This window comes from Oryzias latipes, chromosome 22 (assembly GCF_002234675.1).
Source record: "Oryzias latipes chromosome 22, ASM223467v1".
Classification (NCBI taxonomy): domain Eukaryota; kingdom Metazoa; phylum Chordata; class Actinopteri; order Beloniformes; family Adrianichthyidae; genus Oryzias; species Oryzias latipes.
This window is the reverse complement of record NC_019880.2, coordinates 28,026,890-28,048,605: the sequence shown is the minus strand read 5'-3', so window position 1 is coordinate 28,048,605 and position 21,716 is coordinate 28,026,890. Positions and strand designations below refer to the sequence as shown.

Sequence of the window (21,716 nt, the reverse complement as noted above, 5' to 3'; positions counted from 1 at the left end):
GTCAACTCGGTGTTAGGATTAAAGGGGACCCACCCTGCAGACGTTAAATTAAATAAAGAGTAACAAATTAACTACAAATGAGCTAATTAAGCCCTTAAAACCCAAAAATGATTACTTCTTTTCTTGTTGTGCTTGACCTGGTGCACGTGTGCCTAAGGTCCAAGTCAAAGAAAGCTCACATTTATTTGTCCTAAAGCTCTGCAGCCTTCATTTCTCTCAATTCGAAAGGAAACCCCAATAGATTTCTTACCAATCTTGCAGCCAAAACAGAGTAGGGTGAAAAAAAGAGACAAAAAGCTTAGGTGGTGGATCGCCAACAACTTAAAGGATCAGATAGCCTTTATAGATGGGGGGAGAGGGGTCTATTACAGGAGGATAACAATCAGCACAGCACCCTGACCTAAGAATGGATGAAGAGTGGTTAAAACATCAGGCATCTGACTGTTTTTTAATTTATTGGACAAACATGCTTTTTTTATATTTCATATATGATGGCTTCCTTATGGGTTCCTTTTCACTAACATCATTTATAATGTCAAACATGGCGGTGGTACCTTTATTGTGTGGGATTGTTTTACTGATAAGCACAGAAAAATTCAGAAACCTTTTTTTTAATTTTTTTTACTAAATGCTTAGCACCTGTGTTTGACTTACAGTTCAGTGAAACACTGATCTGATAAATACCTTTATAAAACTAGTCTTAAATTGCCTGTGCTGTCTGCTGTGGGCTTTGGTGGACTGCTGGGCTTCTTGCCTTCACTGGAGCATTCAATGTGATCCAGATGCCAGCTCAGACGAAGAAAACAAAGACGTACACCAATGTATTTGTCTGTAAGTGGATGTATCCGAATGGAGCGGAACAGGGAGCTTTTGGCCCGCTGACTGTAGCACAGCCCCTACGTCACTACTACAGGCTTTTGCATTTTGTCTGCTCCGGATTCACAACAATTTGAATAAGTAAAAACTCAGAAAAACAATCTTGAGCTTAATTTTCTTTACAAATGTCTTCCATTATGAGAGAAATGCTACAAGAACAAATTAAAAACACATAAAATACAATTTGGAGTGGGTCTTTAAGTTGTAAATCAATCAGATTTGCCTTAACATGTCCAGAGGGTTAATCAAAAGAAGTACAACATAGCAAAGGACATGAAGTGGAACCTGTTTGATAATCCCTGAAAAAAATGTGTGTTATGTAAATTTGTGCAACTATGTGATACATCTCAAAATCTGAACTTTTGCAAAACAGCACCACATTTTTACATACACCTGTCCTGTTCTATTTTTTTATGTCAAAGTAAAGCTTTGCCCTGTCTGAGTTCTGCACTTAAGTTCAGCAAAGCAAAAAGAAAGAGCCAATTCATCTTCTTCCTTCTTCCTGACAGCAAGGTCGGCGTCATTTAAGGCGTATGAACAATTGAGGGTCAACTTAAACTGCTGTATTATTGATTTCCTGACTCTAATAGCACTTACACTTTATAAAGGCCTTTTATTAATTATGTAAGGAGAAAACTAGATTAATACAAATTCACTGTCAATACTGAAGTTTCGTAATATCCAAAAAATGAACTCTGAAAAAAATCTGGTTCTACTGTCAGATGAGAATTTTTTAGTTCCACTTATTCACCATATGGAGTTTCTGCTGTAAAGCTTCCTGCAAAAGAAATGGGTTCTGCTAAAGATCTTGTGACCTACAATGCAAAAACTGGACTTCTACTTGTTGCTCCAGTCAACTTGGTGAAACCAGCTGCACTGACATTTTCAGGATGCTAAAATTGAGGTTTTTTGTCTTCAAAATTGCCCGTCCTGCTCCATTTATTTCAAAAGAAGAGCTCTCTAACGCCAGCTTCTCTGTGGAGATCATGCAAACCAGTAGGTGGCACACTTACTTTGTTTCAGGCCTTACATTTTGCCATGCATGGCCAGCATGTGAACAGCAACAGTAATTCATTGAAGTGCATGAGTGTGGGAGACTAAGTGGAAAAGAGTGATGCAAAATAAAGGTTGACACACAGAAGGCAGCAGAAAAAGTTGAAAGCGTCTTTCACACAGAAAGTAAGGTTTCAATCAGGAAGTTCACACTTACAGTATTCTGGGGTGGGGAAGTTCACTGGAGGGCTTCTAATCGATGGGGGCGTTGTCTTGATGGCCGGACTAAAGGGTAGCCTGGTTGAGCTGGGGGCCACTGGTGGAAACTCGCCATTGGCTGAAAAAAAAGCAACATATTTGTTAAAATTTGAATGAAATATTGCTGCTGCTCTAAGGAAAAGTGAAGAAAGCACATAAGCACTAGACCCCTTACTGTCACAGAAGATGTGGAACCACCAGCAGGGGTCATCCTTTCATTTGGACGACCAGTGCATGAGGAGCGAAATGTAGAACACAGAGCTTTACTCTGTCTCTTCCTGACTATCACACAGATGATGGCTGGGTGCTACGTGGCAATCTATCAAGCCTCCAGCCTCCCTGCTTTCCCTGGACTGAGATCATAGGCTTGTAGGCACCTTGATCTCTACTGCTTCAAATTCAAACCCAGACGGAAATCTTCTGGGTGAAATACAAACTGACTTTCTATGAGAACTTGAGACAGAGAATGTCAACGATAGGACAGTTTTAAGCTGAAATAGATGAGTATGAGTTTAGCTGTTGTCCTACCTCCACCCTCTTGAAATTACCTTGTACTGATTTAGCTCATATCTTTGTGGAGAACAACTATTAACTATTAATTAATGTATGTGGTTGTTTTCACTGCGTTGTGATGGCTGCAGTTGCATAATGAGATCTATTTACTGTTTTGTTTATTCAGTTCATTTAGAGGCATACAAATGCTTCATAAAGGGTTGAGTGATTCAGACGCAGCACTACTGAAGGCGTGTAATGCACGGTCCGCCACTGGGCATGACGCATAACATCGTAAAACATCTTGCTAGCACATGGCCTCTAAAAAGAAAAGTAAAACAAGACCAAACAAGAGTTTTAAACTTTACAAATGTCCTTTTGCTCAGATTGAAAAAAATCAGATATCAAAGGTGTATTTGCTGCTGTAGCTGCTGAAACTGTTCTTTTCAGTTTTAACATTGATGGAGAGAATGACTAATGTTTACTCATCCTACGTATATATCTATATATCAAAAATAGCATTTCTTCTTTTTATGCTGGACTTGAAATTGTGTCTTGAACATTATAGTTGACATTACATAATGCAAATGTCTAGTGCACATGTGTCAAACTCTGGCCCGGAGATCATATCAAATGTCCATTAGACCAGTGTTTTTCAACCTTTTTTGAGCCACGGCACATTTTAACCTTGACAAAAATCCCGCGGCACACCAGCATCCAAAAAAAAAAAATAATAAGCAGAAATTCATGGTCTCTATTGATCGACACCCCCCCCCCCCCCCCCGCAATCTCACGTGCATTTTGTGATAATTGTGGCCAAAAAAGCAGGAAGTTGCGGCTGCTTTTTCTAAGAGATGAAATAAAAGTTAAATTAGAAAATTTAGAAACTGTTTGTTTGTCCGTTGAGGTTTCTAGACATTTCACGCGCACTCATTGTGCGCTGGGACACTGGCCCTTTAAGCCAATGCATCATGGGAGATGTAGTGTGAAAACTGCCGAAAAAGGGCAGAAAGACTCGCGTCTGTGAGCTTCATTGTTTTGTTCACGGTCTGACACGGTCTGACACCAGACTCTGTGGAAAGCTACACCGCTAAAGAAGAGCTTTAGCTGGTATTTTTGTTGGAACTGAGAGACTTTATGAGCAGAATTAAGAACAAGGAAGTGAAGACTTTAACCACTTCTGATTGGTCAGACTGCTTACATGTGATTAAGCCTTCAACAATGATTGGCGGAGACAGGTAAAGGGGCGGGACTTTCCCGCAAACCGCTATAGCTGCAGGTAAATACCGTCATTCTTATCAAAATGTCTTTAATAGAATCAAATAAACACAAAGAAAAAGTAATTTTAAGATCTTTTATATTCCTCACTACTCAGTGTTTTATCAGGGCCTGTTTGGATGAACAACGAGCTGATTTCCTGGAGATAGAAAATGTTTTTAGATCAGTGAATGATTAATGAGGGTAATTTCCCACGGCACACTTGACCATCTCCTACGGCAAACTAGTGTGCCGCGGCACACTGGTTGAAAAACACTGCATTAGAGTACATACTGTACCGCTAATACTACAAATCCCACAATGCTTTGCTAGTATGTTGGCGTGCAGTCAAAGCGCTCCTTTTGTCTGTTGACAGTCATTAACAGCCATGCTCCAATATCAAAATGGCCAAAAGAAAGATGAACAACAGGAGCTTTCAAGACAACATGGGAGGCAGATTATCTGTTCATGAATATAAAAGGTAGACCTGTTGACTTGTGTGCGGAGCTAACATGGCTGTAACAAAAACATATAACACAGTGGTTCTCAAACCCTGGGGGGGCACCGATTCGTACGGTGGCCCAGAAGGCTCACAACACAACACATTAACTTTACACACAACACATTAACTTAACACACAACACATTAACTTTACACACAACACATTAACTTTACACACAACACATTAACTTTACACACAACACATTAACTCACAACACAACACATTAACTCACAACACAACACAATAACTCACAACACAACACATTAACTCACAACACAACACATTAACTCACAACACAACACAATAACTCACAACACAATAACTCACAACACAACACATTAACTCACAACACAACACAACAACTCACAACACATTAACTCACAACACAACACATTAACTCACAACACATTAACTCACAACACAACACATTAACTCACAACGGAAGTAAAGCTGCAATGGAAGTGCTTTTATTCTGAAAGTTCCACTGGGCTGAGTGGCTAACTGCCTAACAGAAAGTAACGTCACAGTGAGCTGTGGAGGGAGCATGTTTCTTCTACAAGAGAAGCTAGCAGCAGCGTTGCCAGATTGGGCGGTTTTGGGTGTAAATTTGCGGTCAAAAATGCATAATTTGTGCGGTTTTAGGGTCGGTTCAGCGGGTTCTTTCCCACTCATGAATATATAAAAGCGGCCTACGTTAGGCCGTGTGGCTTTTGGAGTTCTACCGAAGCTCCGTGAACGGCAGAGCTTAATGGACCGGGTTCTGGACCTGTTGTTGGGGGAGTGCAACGCCCAGCCTCTTAGAAATTGTGTTCATTAAAGCCTGACAGTGGGGATCTCTCCACATTTGTCGTATCAAGTGTTGGGGACCGCGTGCGAATGTGTGAGAGGAAGAGGGAGGGGAAGAAAGGAGAGGAGCGCGTGCAGGGACTGGGAGGGTGTGTGTGTGGGTGGGGGGTGTTGGGGACCGAGTGAGTGTGAGAGGAGGGGGCTGAAGAAAGGAGAGGAGCGGAGCACGTGCAGCGACAGAGAGGGGTGTGAGTGCAGCACGGAGGAGTGTGCGTTAACATTATTTATACCATGGTCCGGTTGAATACTCGATTCTGATTGGCTGCTGGGTATGCGTTAAAACCTGATAACCGCACGGTGAAAAAAGAAGTTCCGGTCGGCTAGCTTAAATGATTTGTATCACTGCGCCGGCTTCTGTAAAACAACCTTTTGCTTCATCATCGGGGCAAAAACAAGCGGTAAGCGATTAACTTTCCCTCTGAATTGATGCTTTATTCAACCCATCGGGACGATCAGCATATATATATCGCCGAATCTTAACTGCAGCGGTGGTGCTGCGCGACGCGGACTATATATTACGTGATGCGGCGCGATGTTTACGCTGTTTATGAGAAAAGTGATACAAATCGAAAAAAAAAAACAAGAATTAAGGACTAAAACCTGGTTAATATGTATTGCTTTTGTAAGTGACCATGGTATAAGCGGGTTAATGGCCTTCGAAGTGTGCGGTTACTACTTTTTAACGCACTTCGCGGAAGCGTCGGACGGTTCAGGCTTCCACGGCGTGCGTTAAAAAGTAGTAACCGCACACTTCGTCGGCCATTAACCCTTAAGTAGCTTCTCTTGTAGAAGAAACATGCTCCCTCCACAGCTCACTGTGACGTTACTTTCTGTTAGGCAGTTAGCCACTCAGCCCAGTGGAAATTTCAGAATAAAAGCACTTCCGTGCAGCTTTACTTCCGTTGTGAGTTAATGTGTTGTGTTGTGAGTTAATGTGTTGTGTTGTGAGTTATTGTGTTGTGAGTTATTGTGTTGTGAGTTAATGTATTGTGTTGTGAGTTAATGTGTTGTGTTGTGAGTTAATGTGTTGTGTGTAAAGTTAATGTGTTGTGTTGTGAGTTAATGTGTTCTGTTGTGAGTTAATGTGTTGTGTTGTGAGTTAATGTGTTGTGTTGTGAGTTATTGTGTTGTGTTGTGAGTTAATGTGTTGTGTTGTGAGTTAATGTGTTGTGTGTAAAGTTAATGTGTTGTGTTGTGAGTTAATGTGTTCTGTTGTGAGTTAATGTGTTGTGTTGTGAGTTAATGTGTTGTGTTGTGAGTTATTGTGTTGTGAGTTAATGTGTTGTGTGTAAAGTTAATGTGTTGTGTGTAAAGTTAATGTGTTGTAAATTAATGTGTTGTGTGTAAAGTTAATGTGTTGTGTTGTAAGTTAATGTGTTGTGTTGTGAGTTATTGTGTTGTGTTGTGAGTTTATGTGTTGTGTTGTGAGTTAATGTGTTGTGTGTAAAGTTAATGTGTTGTGTTGTGAGTTATTGTGTTGTGTTGTGAGTTTATGTGTTGTGTTGTGAGTTAATGTGGTGTGTGTAAAGTTAATGTGTTGTGTTGTGACCCTTCTGGGCCACCGTAGATTCATCTCGGGGGGAGTCACCCGGTGGGACAAGGCTGAGAAGTGGGGGGCGGAATAATTTTTGAAGGTTGGAATTTCTTCAAACGGGACCGCATATCTGCAGTTCTTACATCACTAGCAATAACCTAATCCTCACTGTGACATCTGAAGACTTATATTTGTTGTTAACGTCTGTTTTGATGTATTTAAAAAACGGTAATGCCGTAATGTTGATGCATTTTGTACAAAACAAGAACCCTAAAAGCATGGCTGTTCTCCACACTTTGTGAAGAGATGGGAAAAAAACACTCAGCCGTGGTGTTCCACGGCGAGGCCAGGTGGCTCTCTTGAAGAATAGTTTTGTCTCGTGTTTTAGAGCTCAGAGAAGAAACCTGGGTATTTTTGGAAGACGAAAATATGTATGACATTGCTAACAAGTTTATTGATGATTAGTTTCTGATGAAACTGGCCTTACTCAGCAATACTCAGCGGGGGGAATGAACATTTTTCCTCCTCCAAACGGGAGAACAAGAGAAAAAGTTTGAGAACCACTGATATAACATAAAAAGACAATATACGAAAAGGTTAAGCATTACATATCAATTGCAGTTAATTTTTCTATAAATATTGAGTTTGCCCTTGACTTTACTTCACTGCTTAATTTTGGCCCACTGTGAATTTCAGTTTGACATCCCTGGTTTAGAGCTCTGTAATTCTGTGAGTATGAAATGTTTACTCTGGGAGGAAATTGGTTTATTTTCCCAGAGCAAGACTAAAATCTATAGTATTGGCTTTATTTTAAGTCCTTAGAATGTGTAGTTCAGCATGTATAGTAACACAATTCAGAACCATTTTTCATAAATGGGAATATAAAAAAGTTTAAATCAAATGATGTGCAATAGTTGTTTGAGTAGCAGAAAAATCTATTTTCTTTTAAATGGAAACGTGGTTGCGATAAATGTTTTTTTCTAATTGTGCAGTGTTACCGTACAGTGTTAGTTTAATGAAAATATAGATCTGATTTCTCCGTTGAGTATCTTCAGGTTAAATGCAAATGTTTAATCAATGTCTGAAGGAAATATAAACATAAAAAGCATTGAGCAGTTTTCACCTTTGACCACAGCCATTTTGTGTAGAAGAAGCTCTCTAATTACATTTGATCAAGCGATGTCGGACATTTGCATTTACTTTAACGTCCATCCGTGAGGCTATTTACGAAGAGACGGCTAGTTTCTTAAAGAGCCTATGCCATGCCATTCTTAAGCCTTTTATAGTAAATAACATCCATGCATATGATAGTATGTTACCTCTGGCACAGAAAAAAACAAATGTTTAATTAAAAATGAGTTGTTTTCCTACCCGAAAGTAAGACGACTCATAACATCAACCTAGAGTCTGCCTCGGCAGCATGTGCAGCGTGTCTGTGTTTTGCCCTTCCTGGAAGGGCCTGCTCTCACTGGTCTACGTCAGCTCGTGGAAACCTGCTCATTTTCATGGATTGGGAGGGGCTTGTGTGTGTGTGTAATCATTTTTCAAAATGGACGAGCTTGTAGATTTGATTTGAGAACTTGTAAAATAAAATGCTGACTTCCGGCCTCAATACCTCTTCTGACAAACGCTCAAATGTGACAGCAAGTATCTCAATAACTTTGTATTAACACAGAGAGTGAACTACAAATGCATTTCTAAAGAAAAAATAAATAAAATAAATAAATAAAAAATTAAGATTGATTTTCTCACAAAATATTGATTGTAGCATGAATATGCTGACGAGCCTTCACTACAGGCTCATATAAATGTAGACATTTATCCATTTTGGAGAGATTATTGATTTTTACAGAAAGTTGTTTTAACGAAGCTTGCACTTTGTTGACGGCCCCTTGGCAGCCGCCTCGCAGCCGTGTCTCCTTTTACAGCTCGAAAAGTATAATTTTCATTAAAAAGTAACCGGAATGAACGCCTGATTGGAAGAAAAATGCGTCATGTAAACAGGCTGTTCGGAATACTCTGCCCCGATCAGTCTCATTCGGATCAAAATTTCTTTCTGATCGAGGTAGATGAGTTATGCCGATTTTTGATCCGATCATGTAAACAGTTCATTCCAATCGTGGCTCACTACTGCTTTGGCTGTGCGTCATGCATAGACAGTGTGGCGCTCCAGAGGAGGCTTTGGAGTGTGAACAGAACCGGCCGGCTGCTCCCGCGTGAGCGAGCTGCCGAGAACCATGTCTCCTGGTAGAACTGTCTCCCCAAGCAGAGGCTTGAAATGCTGCGCAGTCCGTGGTCAGATGAAACCAAAATAGAACTTTTTGGTTAGAACTCTACTCATTTGCGTCCAAAGAACCTATTGTAAAGCATGGGGACGGAAATATCATGCTTTGGGCTGTTTTTCAGCAAAGAGAAAAGAATGACTGACCTGTGTAAAGGAAAGAATGAATGGGGCCACGTATCGTCAGATTTTGAGTGAAAAGCTTCCATCGGCAATTGCATTGAAGATTAAACATGGCTGGATCTTTTAGCACGACAACAATCCCAAACACATTGCCTGGGTAACAAAGGAGTGGCTCCGTAAGAAGTATTTAAAGGTCCTGGAGTGGCCTAGCCAGTCTCCAGAGCTCAACCCCATAGAAAATCTTAGGAGGGAGTTGAAAGTCCGCGTTGCCCAGCAACAGCCCTAAAGCATCACTGCTCTAGAGGAGATCTGCATGGAAGAATGGACCAAAATACCAGCAACAGTTTGTGAAAACTTACAGAAAATGTTTGACTGCTCTCATTGCCAACAAAGGGTGTATAACAAAGTATTGAGTTAAGCTTTTGTTATTGACCAAACACCTTTTTCCACTATGATTTACATTTAAATTCTTCAAAAATCTCACAATGTGATTTTATGGATCTTTTTTCTCCCTTTGTCTCTCATAGTTGAAGTAAACTGTGATGAAAAACACAGGCATCTTTCATCTTTTAAGTTAGTGAACTTGCACAATTGGTGGCTGACTAAATACTTTTTAGTGGCTCAGGTGGTTGAGCGGGTCGTCCAATGATCGAAGGGTTGGCGGTTCGATCCCCGCTCCCACCAGCCAACTGTCGTTGTGTCCTTGGGCAAGACACTTCACCCTCCTTGCCTCCAGTGTGGCTCCACTGGTGTGTGAATGCGCATGAATGATCCCGGTGATGGTCAGAGCAGCCGTAGGCGCGAACTGGCAGCCAAGCCTCTGTCAGTCTGCCCCAGGGCAGCTGTGGCTACAACCATAGTTTACCATCACCAAGAATGAATGAGGAGTGACTGAATAATGGACACAATGTAAGCGCTTTGGGTGTCTTGAAAGGCGCTGATAAATCCAATCCATTATTATTATTATTATTATTATTATTTTTTGCCCCACTGTACATCTTCATTTTGGCATCTGGCTCAAAAGTACTATGGCTGGATAGCTCCAATATTACTCACCATTTTTGTTGCACCGGTAATATTAGATCGGGGTTGTGAGGGGAGAGGGTATAAACAGATGCGTTATGGTGAGTGGGGTTGGGCTCACAACTCTGAGGTGAACTTCTATTAAACTACTGTCGCTCTCCAGAAACTACTTTCTAGAAAACACAAATTTTTCAATATTGGCTAAAATCGACATAATCATAATTAAGAGACCACTGGGAACGCTTTGAAATAGATCAAAAGATGATTGGAGTGGGACTATGTAGAAAATGAATGTCTTGTTGCAGCTTCTATGAAAAGCTGACAGTAACTCTGCTGCTAGTTTATAACAGTAAAAGCAGGACAGACGTGCAATACAATTTAGGAAAAAGTCTAAAAACATTTCCCACCGTGTTCACAGAAATAGCAGTGCTAGTTATCAAGCAAAGTGGTTGTAGCACAGAGTTCAGCCGTGCCTGAGACTTCTACATGTATGGTCAGCTTCAGACCCAGTCTGTCATTAACATTAAAGGGCAGAGTGCAGTTAGTTCTTGAGGAATGCAAACAATCATCTATAAATGAGGATCTCTATTTCCCTGACCTATCTCTACTATGCAAATGACATGGCCCATTGAGAGAACTATTACATGGTTTGAGGCGTCTATTTGAATTTCACACACACACAAAAAAAAGGCTTTGTGGTTGTTTGGAGCATACAGTTTATTTGCACTACAGCTGCATGTTATTCCCTACAGATCCGCCCCATATGGCAAACAGCAGCAAGAATGATTTAAAGGTTTATAAGTTTATTTTTCTTTCTTGTCCTTTACATTTTTAATCAGATAGTACTGGAGTAAACATTTGCAGGTTCCAGAAATATTGTTTTGATGAGCAGGTTCTGTTTACTAGGCAGGTTCTGGTTTCTCATAAGCTTGGTGTGTAGCAACTTCAAGCTCTCTAATTGCACCGAGGCGATGAGTCGCTTAGAAAGTGCCATTTACCTCCTTAGTGATAACAAATCATGGCAGCTTTCCGCGCCATCTTTGTGACAATATCAGGGGACAAAAACAAGACTTTTCATCTTTATCGCTGTGATCATTTTTGCACAGCAGCCCTCCTACTCCTCCATGCCGGCTCCCCTGTCACCTCCGGCTGAAGTCTCACCATTTGTGGCAATATGGCAGGGGGCTCCCCAGACAGCTGAGAGCTTTAGAAACCAGAGCATTGCTGTTTTCTATTTGGGCTAAAAAAAAAAATGGTTCATGCAAATTAACCAACTATGAGGATGGGTTGGATCTTCACCTGTTCCTGTGGGAACATTTATCTTTAACAAAGATGGGTAATGAAAATGTGATTTTATTTATTTATTAGTATGCATGCTGGCCTTGAAGTGCAAAACAAATAATTAACAGAAACAACATTACATTTTTGAAATCAAAACAAAATTCCAGGAACCAAATCACAATTCCAAAAAATGAAACAAAATAAAAAGGTGAAGTTTAAAAAACAAAAAAGTCCACATATCAAAACTAAATAGCAAAAACCCAAACCTTAATAACGAAACCACTACTATGTGTACTATGGGACGACACTGATAGATGATCATGTTTGATTTTTTCTGGTTTCCAGAAAAAAGAAAAGAAAAAATGAAAAGATAAAAAGGTAGGCACTATTGGACATCATGGTTAGATGACGTTTGCCCATCATTTTAATCGAAAGTTATTTGGCGTGAAGTGATTCTGCATACGCTCTGTACTAACTATAACAGTTTTATTAGTATCAGACATTCAAGACACATTTGAAAAAACTCAAACGTCAAAAACATCATCCAAAAATGACCCATAGTGCCTACCTTTTCTGGTTTTGTATTTGTTTTTTATTTATTTTGCTATTTCATTTTGATATGTGCAATTACTTTTGTGTTCCAAAATGTTTCCTGTCTACTTTTTATCATTTTTTTGAATTGTGTTGTGGTTTCTTGAATTTTGTTTTCAATTCTAAAATGTAATGTATTTTTTAAAAATTTGTTTTTTTAAAATGTGTTTTTGTGATCTTTTTTTTTCTTTTCTTTTTTTTTTTAACTTGTCCTGTCCAACAGCTAGGCAAACAGATGAGAGCTGAGGGCCTCTTGTGTTGGACATATTTTATTTTAACAAGAGGGGTTATTCATCTTCAGACAAACCAAAGGTATATCTGAATAAACCCCTTTTGTAATTGAGGCCAAAATTTATTAATTTCAATCATGTTTGAAAATCTTTGGTGTTGGACCGGACGGAAAAGGAAAGAGGGGAAGAAGAGAGAGGGACGTTAGAGAGAGGGGGGGGTAGGAGGGTGATAATAGGAGGGGAAGGGGGGTAAGACCATGAAGCAGCATAGAGCAGACAGGTTTACTGGTTGTTTATCGTTACGGTACGGTTCAAATGTAGTACAAAAAGGGCGGGGCCTGTTCACACACACTCAAATATTATCAACACACCTGCTAGCCGCAAAAATGTCCACATGTCAACATGCACACAAAACAGATAGTGTTCACGAACGCATACCTATGCCTTTAAACCAACTAGTGTGAAATCTTTCATTCATTCAATCATGCAAACTATTAGTGCAAAGGTGAGCTAACACCTGTGCTCAGGTGAGTGTTTATGTTCTTCTAAAATGGATGGTGGAATGTGAAAAGAAGGAGGAGGAGCGCCCAGCCACCCCCACACCCATACCCCCGCCGCAGCAGCAGCGGCAGCCGGAATTCCCCCAACGCCACACGGGAACAGGCAGGGAACAACCGCCCCCCGGGCGACCAAGACCGCCACCCAGGCCAGGGCCAGCCGGACCGCCGCGAGGCCCCCAGAGCCAGAGAGCAGGGAGGCGCAGAGGGAAAGAGAGCGCCGCCCCAGCCCAGCCAGGAAAGCAGCCCCCCGCCGCGCCGGAAGAGCCCAACGCAGGGCCCCACCGGAGAGGGACGCCCACAGCCCCAGACGAGCACCCCACCACCACCCAGGAGTTCCGGGCATCCCCCCGCCCCGACCCCAGGTACGAGCCAGGACCCCCCAAGGGAGACCCGCTCCGCACTCCAGGCAGCCACCCACCCGGCCCACGGTTGGTCCAGGTAGGAGCAAGGCAGGGGCCCGCCGCCCCCGCCCAGGAGGGGGGAACCCCGGGGAAAAAAGGGCGGCCCACAAGGGATGTTATAAATATGGCCCGACCAGGCTCGGCCATGTTGGAAGTTTGGCGGGGCCCAGCGCCCAGGGGCAAGGACCAGGACCCACCCCCCAGGGACACGAACACCCCCGGCTCAGGTGTAATATGAACCCCCCCACTGTTTTTGTGATCTTTAATATGGTTTTGCATTAAGCGATTTGTTGATGTGACTCGCACTTCTGGGCCTCTGTAGGTCTGGGCTGTTATGAGGAATGAAATCTCATTTAATTTTGCCTTTGAAGCTTGGAAGACCTCAGCACAGCTTTCCTAAAATCTGCCAGCAAGAACAATCGATAGCTCATTCCATAGCTTTGTAATCCATGGATAAATATGATTGTGTAGGACTCCCCTTGTGGAGCTTTGATACAAAAAAAAGTATATGGGCAGATTTGATGGATCACATACAGCGTAAGAGTGACCACAGTGATTGGACACAAAAAGTACTCCACACTATCTCTCTCTGGAGCTAAACTGTGTTGTGAGTACCAAACAAGTTAAGCAATTTCAAAAAAAATCTTAAACAGAGCTGTTGATAAAGCTGCCTGCATTGTTATTCAGAGGGCAGCACATGCTGGCAGATGCGGCATTGGTATGCCACTGCAGCACCAACAAGGACTCGCTGAGGTCCACCACAGAGCAGCCTGATGCACAGAGCAGGGCAACAACCGCCGTGCCTGTCACTGTTCATTAGCTGGACCCTGCAAGTTACCTGAAGCCCATCAGAGGTCAATGGCGGGGGGCACCTTGTTTCCACCCACCCACAGACTCAAGCAGAATCCACACAAAAGACATTTCATTTCGCCAAGCTTGGTCTTTGCGCAGGAGGGAAATAAATAGTGTTTTATATTCCTGGATTTGGTTACGCTACCTAAAGCTGGTTAAAGCTGGAATTTATGACCTTTTCACCTTTTACTGAAAAAAAGCGCCACAAAAAGAGTTCCAAAGATGTCCAAACCAAAGTGAAGCACCATGATTGTGATTATTACCAGCTCAATGAACACAAAAAAAGTTGTCGTATAAAAAAATAGCAAGTTACATAGATCAGTTTTACAAGTTAAATACATTTAATTAGAATTTCACTTGGCACAGTTGTTTTTGTGTGTGCCTGTTACAGGTTCTGTTTCATGCCATGCTTTCCTCCTCTTTACCCTTTATCTTTACCTCCTGTGTTTACATTCTTTCCACTATCGTAACTCTAAACCATGTAGGCAATTAAAGAAATTCCAGGAGATTCCTAAGAGGAGTAAAGCAGCTTTGCACTTACATTTAAACAAATGCATATTAGTAATGTGTTGCCTACTGGTGCAAAGCTGACATGAAAAGCTGCTTTTCTCCACGTCAGAATCAGCGGATTCACATTGATTGTGTTAATGGTTAGAGATTTACGGTAGGTCACAGAGCGCGTGTGCGTGTGACAATCTGCCCTACCTTGTGAGATTTTCCTACCTGTAGCACAAAACGAAAGATATATCTATGTAAATGTCCAACTTTATCAGATAATCCTACCTATGTGAACTAACACTCTGTTTTAGGTCTAAACACAGCAGGGAAGGAAAGACTCATGGGGGGCAGGACAGATTCACATGGGGGTGGGGCAGGGTCACGGTGGTGGGGGGTGGCACAGCCTCATGGGGAACCAGTGCAGCGTCATGGTAGCGGTAGCACAGGATCACAGGTCAAAGTGTGTGCGATGTTGTCGTTTGCAGGTAGAGAGTGTAAGAAATGTGTGCAGCTGTCATTAGTGAGCTGTAGAGAGATAATCCAGAAAATCTGCGGTGTCGACAGCACCTCTTTGTCTCTGCACTGAACGTTTCCAAATCGTATGGTCTTCCCAACTGAACACCATGAGCGCGGTGCGAAATAAGAATTTACGCTGTAATTGTCATAGCCAAGGTTTAATTTCCATTCTGTGGCGCGGTCACGTCGTATGGTTTGAAACGTTCACCGTGCAGACAGAGAGCCACTGCTGCGGATGTGATGCAGGTCAGAGAAACCCACCAATTGGCATAACATGAGTAGATAAAATATCCAAGGAGCACAGCCAAAGTTATCTACACCACCCACACACAGCTAAACCCTTTAAAGTAGGGCTTCTCAAAGTGCGGCCCGGTGGCCATTGGCGGCCCGTGGGAAGATTTTTTGTGGCCCTCAGAAGAGCCAGAGCAGGTTCCCTTGAGGAAAAACGTTGTGCTGGCGAGAAGAAAAGGCGCTTTCTGGCTAAGTGGACAAATGGTTACTTTGTCGTACCTCATGAGCTAAAGTCATCTACCTGATTTGCAAGCAGGTAAATGCAATGCTCAAAGAATTCAATATAAATCATCACTTTGTTACAAGTCTTAAAAACTATGACACATTTACCAGCAAGCAGCGAAACAATAAACTCTAACAACAACAAAGAGGCTGTGCTGCACACCAGATGTTTACAAAAATGGCTAAATCCAGTGAAGCTGTCACAGAAGCTAATAGCTACGATGTGGCTTTGGAAATGGCCCAGGATAGCAAACCCTTAAGTGACGGGGAGTTTGTAAAAAGTATGTATGCTGAAAGTAGCTGACATTGTTTGTCTAGAGCAGGGGTCTCAAACTCAATTTACCTGGGGGCCACAGAAGGCAGGGTCTAACTGAGGGAGGGCCTCAACTTCAACGCACACACGCAACTTGTGAGTGTCTGAGAGCCAATAAATTTGTATGGAACACATACTATATTAACTATACTCTATTATTAACTGTTTTCTGTACAAAATTTACTTATAAAACTCTCATTCAATAAAATAAATTAGTAAAAACTAGTAAATAAATTAGTAATACATTTCTGTTTAATTAGTCTTCTATATCTGCTATTTTCTAATTTAAACATCCTTATTAACACAGTTCAGTTAACACTGTTGAATCATAACTATCAAACACTAAAGAAGACTTAAATTCTACAGTTCTGTAAATCCATCAATGGTTCTTCTGAACACGGCTTCTCTTGTCTTCTTCTCACTGATGGACACTTGGCAGCACTTCCTCCCAAACAGCTGAGAGCCTCAGTGTGGATGAAGATGATTGTCAGGAAATCTGGACTGGACTTGGACTTATTGAAATCATAGAGGATGTGCTCCCAATTTTGAGTTGGTGTTTAATTTAAACTCTTTAAACCACAAATCAGTTAAGGAGAAACAAAATTCAGAAACCATTTTTGGATTTTCTTTCTTATGCTTTTTGCACATTTGAACCCTGGTCACAAGTTATTGCAGAGCAGCCGGTCAGCCACTCCTATATTTTTCTACTGAATTCAAACTGGTTCATAAACTAACAGGCGCTGTTCACTGGAGATCAGAACAATCGTTACTGATAACTGAGATCAGAGAAAAGCTAAAAAAATGGATGGAAATGTATGTTGGTGACACCAAATATGTGCAGCCAAGATGCACAATCAGCGTGTTTGAGATCGCTGCACAGATCACCTGGTGTGAGACGTATGTTTTTGCTCCAACATCACCTGTCAATCTTCACAAAAATATCACGAGGAAAGGGGCGGAGCAAGGCCCCAACCTGAGCGAACGCAGCTGGAAATTTAGTACTGCACTGACTGCTGCCCATATGACTACAAAATAATGCATTATGGGACATGTGTCCTGATGGTTTTTGTAGATAAGTGATCAATTAAAATAATTTAAAATAACAATTGATTAAAAAAATCTACATACATCACAAAACATTAAAATCAATATAAAAGATATAATAACAGATCATACTAAGGGGGAGAGGCACATTAAAACTAAATTGAATGTTAAGGACAACTCCAAATTCCTGTTCTTCAGTCTCGCTGCAGATTCGCCTTCACCCCCCCCGCCTGGTCTCGCTAACGATCCAGGCGCTGGTTCACCTCAAACATGTCTATCATTGCATTTTCCCCACGTATTTTCAGTGCGTCTCAGACTAAATCTTGTTGTTTTTGCTCGCACGTGTTTAATGTTAAATCTCCCTTAACTGTCACGCATTTAGGTGAGGGACATTTATTCTCCTCGGCCGGCCCACCTCCCGCGGGAGCGGTGTGCTGCCGTAACAGCCGTGCATGAGAGCCGTTTGGTCGGGGGTTATACACCACCCGCACCTGACCGTAGCCATAACCTTAACCCTCCTCCGGGTCCATGCGACCCAGAAACAAGTTCAGCACGGACTGCATGGATTTAGAAAATTACGAACGAAAAGATACATTCTAATGAGGAAAGTAAGGAACTCCTTTATGTGGTCCGGGGAGGGGGCTGTCAGGTCTCCTGCCTGCGTTAAATGCTCTCCTGCTTTCAAGCCCAGTCAATGCCACGCCCCCAAGAGTCATATACCCCACTGTGATTGGTTGGTTCGTCAGCTCTGCGCACGACAATGAAAAAGTGTCAGTCATACAGACTGGTGGGCCGCATAAACATTAAACTTTCATATTACGGCGGGGGCCGCAAAATATCATCTTTGAGACCCCTGGTCTAGAGCAAATAAGTCTATCAAATTATACAATTACTAGACGAGTAGAAGATCAGGACAGCAACCTCGACAGCAACTGTGAAAACATCTAGAGAGCCTGGTTAACTGTACAAATGACACTTGGTCATTAAAGTTTTTAAAAAACAACTTTTTCTGTTTTTTCCATTTTCTTTTCACTAAAAATGGTCCCCAGTCTAATGTCGAGTTCTTAATTTGGCCCTCCGCTACAAAACGTTGAGATCCCCTGCTTTAAAGTATCACTCACATCATCTTTTGGTCTATTGTAAAAGTGTCCCCAGTGGCCTTTTACTTATGATGATGGTGTCTTAAGCCAAAATGAAAAAAGAAATAAAAATAAACTGTCATTTTCTAGGACATAGTTTCTGCAGAGCCAACAGGGTTCATTAGAAATTCACCTCTGAGTTGTGGGCAGAACTGTTTACATGGAGTAAGCCTGCCCTCATTTCCCATCATCCCTTTGTTTACCCTTTTTCCCGCGAACCTACAACCTAACATTACAAATGCAACAAAAATGGCGAGCAATATCAGAGCTATCCATCTGTAAAGTTAGGAGCCAGATGTCAGCTCAGACGAGGAAAACACATAGGAACATGGATGTATTTGTCTACATTTATCCAGAGGTCTGCAGGACACTTCCTTGGCCTTGGGTGTCTTTGATAGTGTTTGATTGATTTTTTTTTTTTTTTTTGTAAAACCCCAAAACAATTTGCATCTTTCCCTTTCAAAATAGTTCAAAAAAGATTCAATCCTTGAGGAAATCTTTGATGCTTTTGTTTTGTGTCTCAGTCATTTATGGTTCAAAAACCACTCTTGCTAAGACAGCTCGTATTCAGCCAAACAGAAAATGCAACTTTATTGGCTGAGTCAGCGCATGGATCTGGCGAGTGCGTATTTCAGTTTCTGTAAACAAAAAGTGTTAGGGTTGGCTCTGGCTGGCAAGAAGCACGCAAACATTTACCACAAAGCTGGAGGTTAGTTTTGTCATCTTAATTGCAGGTTCATTTAAGTTTTATAGAGTTATTCTACTTTAACCCACTATGACTGTAAGATATTCCCATCAGATAATGCTATAGTGCCTTAAACTATTTATGTTAACAGAATGTGCTAAGATAGCATAAAAAGCATGAAAGGAAGCAAAGCCAAATTTGCTAAACTTAGCAAAAAGAACAAGCAACTAACTTTATAATAAAGCTCCTAATACAGGCATCTCCAACATGAAGGGGACAGAGATGAAGCTGTACAAGTTTTATAGGTTGACAAGAAACATGCACAAGCCATGGGGGCGGCCGTGGTGCAGAGGTAGAGCGGTCGACCTCTGATCGGAAGATTGCCCTCCCATGTTGAGGCTTCCTTGGGCAAGACAGTGAACCCCACCCTGCCTCTGGTGGTTAAAATTTGGCGCCAATGTTCGGCAGTGGAGCCACCATCATTACACATATAGGCAAAACCTTATCGCAATTCTCATTTAAGCAATTACAATGTTTCCATTAGATCATAACTATGCAAATAAACATAAACCAACTCACGCGAGTCCAGGGTATCCCTTGCCTACGCCCAAGTGGCCGGGATAGGCTCCGGCAACCCCGTGACCCCGAAAGGGAATAAACGGTTAAGAAAAAAAAATGAATGAACAACTCACGCGAAAGTCATTCAAAAACCCAAATGTGAATAATACTTTGATTGACAGCAGATAAATTGTCTGCTTGTGTATATCTCATTCCAAAGCATGGAAGGGATGGATAATGTTTAGAGATCGGATTTATTTATTTTAAAAAGCTCTACAAAAGCATCAGTAATCATGTCTCCATGTCTGACTTCATGAAATTATTCAGACTCTCCCGGTATAGTGAGCTTCAGTCCTGCTGCAATTAAGCTGCTTTCTGTTGTTACTTGAGTGTCTAACCACATTAGTTTGAGAGGGGAAAAATAAAAATAAGAATCAAACTAGAAGATTATTTTGTTATTGTTTCAATGAAAATAAGAAAAATATATAGCGGCTCTCTGTCTGCCAGCTAGTCAGCCGCCTGGCTGCCGGCATAGTGAGCAAACATGCTCAGAGCACGACCCATCACCAGCCCAAAACACATCCACTTTCTCCGCTGAGCAAGCAGTGATCGGCAGAAATGCTTTCCTTTTATATAACAAAACCATGCAATAACATGGATGCAACCTTTTTGAAAAGATCAGGAAAAGCCTTTCTACTGCCCCCAGTGAAACGATGATGAACAGCATGATCAGGTGATATCCAACGGGTTTTTAAGGAACGTTTAGATCATATTAATGACTTAGGGAAATGCACAAATAGCAAATATAATATGAAAGGTTGTATAGAGTTACATGTATGGATCTGAATTTTTGCACTTGTTTCATATTTTGTTTATGATTCTCAAAACTATCAAGTGCAAGGGATAATTGGTGAGGTAGTATTATTGTGAGTGGACCTCTAATACATGTTAGGAAGCACAAATACAGTGAGCAACCGAAGTCTGCACCTGCATACATGAACTAAGTTCAAATAAAATATATTCTAAAATGAATAACAATTTTATTCAGTTGCGACAAAAAGTGTCAAACCAACTCATCACTCATGTCAAGAGCAGTTCTAGTGAAAAGGTGCACATATTCTGATGCTTGGCAGTCTGTGTGCAGGCAGCCGGTGCTGCTCTTAATGCAGCTCAGAGAGTGTGAAAAGAAATGATGGCACATGCTGGAGAGAAGGAGGAACTTTCTGTGCTGCGGAAACCAATAAACTAATTTAATGATGCTGGATGAAAATGAAATACTAAAACTGACAGCCGGGTCCAACACCTGAAGGACAACAGATGCATCATCAAACTCATGCATTTGTCAAACTACAAATTATTCTTTAGCCAAGAGAGGAGCAGGGAAGAGGCTACGGATGACTGATCCTGTGCATAATGTGCTTGTGGTATGTTTTCCCAGCAAAGCACATTATGGGCCAGTATCATACAGCTTCCAAATCCATCAGGCTAATCAGTCAGAGCAATCACTCTTGTAAATTACATCTCTTAGAGCTACAGCTTCTCTCCCATCGACCGTCCGGGCTGATAGATCATCAAAGGTGAGACTCTGAGTAACAGACAGCTGGTATAGATGCAGAACTTTTCTTCTGGAAAGGGAACAAACAATCCTTCACCGTTGCTCAGGAGAGCATAAAACAAACTAGAGCACAGATTTTTCTCAAAAAAGAAAAATGTCCTGAGTCAGTAATGATGCTGAAACTGTAGTTGTTCCCAATAATCCCAAAGATATCCCTTACGATATGACACAGGATTAATTATTTGTCATATTATGAAGATGAAGTTCATTTGGTCTAGCAAAGGGGGAGCGTTACCCAGCATCAGTGGAAAGGTCCTTTTTTTAACAACACAGAAAAAGGCTCAGCTAAATACTCGACAAAGCTACCAAAACGATCACCTCAAAAAAGGTCCTAGTTGGATTTGCATCCACAGAAAGATGTTTCACATAAGTGCCTGTTTAACAGAATTCTTTGTTTCAGATCCAGAGATGCTCAATTTGGATTATTCCTGACCCAGTCCTCTCAGGTTTTCTCAGACAGGCAGACATGGAGGTGGGGGGTGGAAAAGCACTGAACTCCTAACCTTTTACTCTCATTCTTGTCATTTCACTCCTGTTTTTATACAGATAAAGCATCTCAGTTATAACACAAAAATATCTGAAGAGGTTACACAAAGCTTGACCGTTCATCCTATGGGCCCATAGGATGAGCACTTGATACACATCTTCATGTGTATCAAGTGTGTTTGAAAGGCTAATCTAAGTTAAACGCACTTATGAAGCTGTCTTACAGTGCCTATAAGCCATGGTCTAGTC

General features: G+C 41.5%; 1 protein-coding gene across 2 annotated transcripts in view; it reads right to left on the bottom strand.

The window, feature by feature from the left end:
- The window catches only part of alk (ALK receptor tyrosine kinase), a 650,197-nt gene that overhangs the window by 97,367 nt on the left and 531,114 nt on the right, over window positions 1-21,716 (bottom strand). For both annotated transcript variants that reach the window (XM_023951461.1, XM_023951462.1), the window contains exon 11: window positions 2,087-2,206. In XM_023951461.1, coding sequence (XP_023807229.1) covers window positions 2,087-2,206 — 120 coding nt within the window. The remainder of the gene's footprint in view (window positions 1-2,086; window positions 2,207-21,716) is intronic.